Source organism: Aristolochia californica, unplaced genomic scaffold (assembly GCF_029961685.1).
Source record: "Aristolochia californica isolate CCGP_79_NKW_82.1479 unplaced genomic scaffold, dmAriCali1.0.hap1 SCAF_10, whole genome shotgun sequence".
In the NCBI taxonomy this organism is placed as follows: domain Eukaryota; kingdom Viridiplantae; phylum Streptophyta; class Magnoliopsida; order Piperales; family Aristolochiaceae; genus Aristolochia; species Aristolochia californica.
Window position 1 is genome coordinate 22,759,033 of NW_027181771.1, and position 3,934 is coordinate 22,762,966.

General features: G+C 36.6%; 1 protein-coding gene across 1 annotated transcript; it reads left to right on the plus strand.

Annotated features, from left to right (window-relative positions):
- The first annotated feature begins 2,650 nt into the window (after positions 1-2,650).
- On the plus strand, positions 2,651-3,511 carry LOC137942913 (putative F-box/LRR-repeat protein At3g18150). The gene is made up of 3 exons (XM_068788636.1): positions 2,651-2,842; positions 2,938-2,985; positions 3,434-3,511. The coding sequence occupies exons 1-3, from the start codon at positions 2,651-2,653 to the stop codon at positions 3,509-3,511; spliced, it is 318 nt and encodes a 105-aa protein (XP_068644737.1).
- The last annotated feature ends 423 nt before the right edge of the window (positions 3,512-3,934 follow it).

A 3,934-nucleotide genomic window follows, 5' to 3' on the forward strand; every position in this document is an offset into this window, starting at 1 on the left:
CTTATGTATGAAATTTTGGTTAAATCAGACTTTGTCCTCTCAAATCAAGGAGTGAACGAGGAAGGGAAGATGCCATGCTGAGTTGATTTGATTGTTCTTTCTCTCTGAAGGTGGAAAATATTTTGTAGCTTCTAGAGTGTTTGTTGCTCTACTGGTCATCAGGAAGAGGAAAAGGCATCAGAGATTACAAGGAAACAAGCTCATAATTCTATTCATCGGGTGAATGACATAAAATAGAATTTCATAGTGGGGAACAGAAAATTTAGGATCATTATTAGGTTCGTTGTTTAAGTTTTTATCAGTAATTTTAGTATTTATTATTCAATCATTTTTAGCATCAAGTCATTTTTAGGTGTTTGTCAGCAATTTATGTATTTATTACTCAACCAATTTTGTTTTGAATCTACTTGTGCTGTGTTACACACATATCTCTTTTTAATAAAAAGAGACATTTTTTTCCATTAAATTCCACTATTTGAAGATTGGCTATCTTTTAAAACCATAATTTTTCTTTTTCTCCAACGACAAGTAAAACAAGTTAATGAGGCACATAGATCCAAGTTAGATTTTAATCATTTGAAGAAAAAATGGTTAGAATTTCAGCAAAGGGTTATTTATATATTTATATGATTTCATGATTTTTAATATTATATTTATTTAATAACTTATAGAGAAATTAAATATTATAAAATTAACATTTAATTAGGGGGTATTTTGGTACTTTTATAATAAATTTTTATTTGATCTATTTAATTAAATATAAAACTTTAGTTTAATTTTTTTTATTAATTAAGTAAGATATAAACTATTTAACTTAAAAGTATTTTATTAGTAAATTATTTTTTTACTTTCCATTATATTTTTAAAGACCATTCTAACACACACAAAATTATTTTCCAGTGTACATTATCTTGAGCACATTAACACAAAAGAGTGCATTTTCTAAAGAACCCATGATTTCGCTTTCTCTCTCTCTCTCTTTCCCTAAGGACCTGTATGGAACCCACATCAAACAAAAGAAAAGAAAATAAAAGGAGAGAGAAAACTATTTTATGTTGTTTGGCAGCAAGGAATCTGTTGAAGAGAAGATAGGGAAGCCTCTTACATGACTCTCACAATAAGAAGTCTTACGAAGCCAAAATTTATTACGAAAGAGGTCTCATAGAAGAGTTTCAGTTTCAAGGTGTTTTAGTTATATTGATCTTCTATTTATATTGAGTTATTTAATGAAGCTAAGACTTATCATTAAGTGTTAGAGTTTGGGTGTAATTGGAACAAGGGTAGTTTAATTGTAATAGGACTCTACTACTTTCCTCTATTATAAATAGGGGTTCATGTAATCTGATTAGCCAAAACTTATGCAGATAAAAAAATATGGGATAGTTATATTGTGCACATATGTGGCCGATTCTTCAGTGTTATCTGTAATAAAAAAAGTTGATGCTCCCACCTTCTTCGCACTCCAGACTTTCAGTGCAAAGTAGCAATCTGTAAGATCTTAAACAAGAATAAGAACAATTATGAACAAGAAGAGGAGAATTCAATAAAAAAATATTGAAGTGAGGCACCTGCATACTTTCTGGGATGGCCCAAGTCTTTCCCCGGAAGGAGATGCCAAAAAATGATCAAAGTCTTCACAACCCTATTGATTATCGTTTGCCTGGATAGTGTCATGATTCCCCTTCATACTTTCTGGGGGAGGTCACTCTTTAAGCTGGTTCCCGGTGCCGGAAACAAGAACAAGCATAAGAAAACAAGAAAGCAAAGCCAAATCTCACAGCTACTAGTGTTGGGTCGTCTACAAAGATACGAAAATGTTAATTGCCGAGAAAAACCTCTTCCATTCTTTAAGCTGGTTCCCTTTACTGTATACTACTAACTTATACTTTATATCTTGGGGTCAAGTCTTTTTGGATAAGCCTTGGACCCAACTTCACAAACTCGATTCTCTATAGTCATTATCTCGTCAAACTGAAATTGCCACTCAGTTCTACGATTTTGTCATTATCTTTTTCGTTTCTTTGAAGATCCAAAATCAATCTGATTTTATGTTATCTCTCAGATTTTCACTCAAATCTCGTTTTGCTTAAGAGGCTGACGTGGTGAGAGGAGGGGTTGCGATGTTGGTGAACTTCGATTTCCTCTCGACCTCGTTCCTTTGGTATATAGATAGATCTAGATATATAAATAGATATAAAAATAGATGAGGTGAGCCATAGTTACGACTGGCACATGTAAAATACCTCAGATAGGAAGTAGCGCATCCTCTCTTCAATGCAACAAACAAACCTATTGAGGGGACAAGTTATAGAATAAATATTAATCCCAGAGAAGATTCATTACTATACACTAAAAACGAAAGTAGTGAAGATTGATCATCTAAGGATGAAGAGATAGAGATAAGTAAGCCGAACCTGGAGAGTCTTGGGTACAAGGGCCAAGTTTGTGACAAGCCCACTTTCAATGACATCCCCTCCCTGGATGAAGCTACCATGACGCACACCCTTGACTTTGACCTCTACTTCGAACTATCCAGGGATGTAGTCCACTTGAACTCAAGTTATTGCCCAGAAAATACAATGACTAACATAATATTTTTTTGTTATTTCATATCACAAATAGCAGTGCATAACAAAAAAAAAGTCAGTCAATGGACTTTCAGCATAAGAGAACCTTCATTGAGAAGACTGACAGTATCAACAAGCTACTAGAAAATATTATTCACCACATACTCTCTTTTCTTCCAATGAAGTGTGCAGTGATGACATCAATTCAATCTAGGCAATGGATAAACATATGGAAACCCCTATTGATTTATAACACTATTATAGACTTGATGAGGGTAGAGTTTTTAACCAGCCAATTTTCAAAGATCCCCTCCTTGAATGAAGTTACCATGATGCTCATCCTTGACTATTAGGTTCTTCCCTTGCCAAGGATCGAGTCACCCTTCTTTCCTCTCTTCCCTCCATGGATGATCTTGACGTTGGAAGAGAACTTGGAACTCAATTAGAACGAAGGAGCTTTGGTGGAAGCTCAACCTTGGACCTCAAAGGGAGAATCTGACCTTGACCTCTAAGGGAGAATCAGACCTGTAAAATATAATTTTCTCAATACCTGCTTCTCTTTTCCTTCACGTCCCCCTAAATAGGGTTGAGGACGAAAGTACAAAGATGACCCATAGGTCAAGTGGTTCACGCCACATTACACTGAACCAACCCAAAGTAAACCAAACCAAATAAAGTAAACCAAACCGAATTGAAATTACATGAAAAGTAAATTGAAATAATTTAATTCCTATGCCTATGGATAACTCGTGATGCTATGGAGTCCATAACATCACCCCCCCCCTGGAGAAAGAGCTTGTCCTCAAGCTCAAAGTATGGGTAGAGGGTGCGAAACGCAGCTAATGGCTCCCATGTCGTGTCACTAGGGTCAGTATCTGCCCATTGCACTAAGATCTCCCAATCACCCTGAATATGGCGAGTTTGTAATACTTGTGCCGGGGTAGAAAGTACACGTCCCTCATGGAGTGGTGGCAGCGGGGTGTGCAGCAAAGGCGAATCACCTTGGAAGGCCTTTAATTGTGAGACATGAAAGACGTTGTGAATTCTGGCCTCTGGCGGAAGCTGCAATCTGTAGTCCACTGTCCCAATGTGGTCCATCACCTGAAAGGGACCATAATATTTTGGAGAGAACTTGTGACGTTTGGAGGCTGTCAACGACAGCTGTCTGTAGTGTTGGAGACGCAACCAAACATAATCTCCAAGAGAAAAGAAGACTTCCCGGTGCTTCTTATCATAATATTGTTTCATAGAATGTTGTGCCTTCTGTAGATGAGTGCGCACCTCAGTGATGAATGTGTCTCTTTCAGCTAATGCTTGGTCCAAAGTGGCGACTTTAGAGGCCCCTGGTTCGTAGGCTAAAAGACGGA

Excerpts from the sequence above, each read along its gene's own strand:
- LOC137942913 (XM_068788636.1), top strand. The coding sequence starts at position 2,651 with ATGGACTTTCAGCATAAGAGAACCTTCATTGAGAAGACTGACAGTATC. Across the intron at positions 2,843-2,937 it reads CTATTATAGACTTGATGAGG|GATCGAGTCACCCTTCTTTC; the intron begins GTAGAGTTTTTA and ends TCCCTTGCCAAG. Across the intron at positions 2,986-3,433 it reads CCTCCATGGATGATCTTGAC|GGTCAGTATCTGCCCATTGC; the intron begins GTTGGAAGAGAA and ends TCGTGTCACTAG.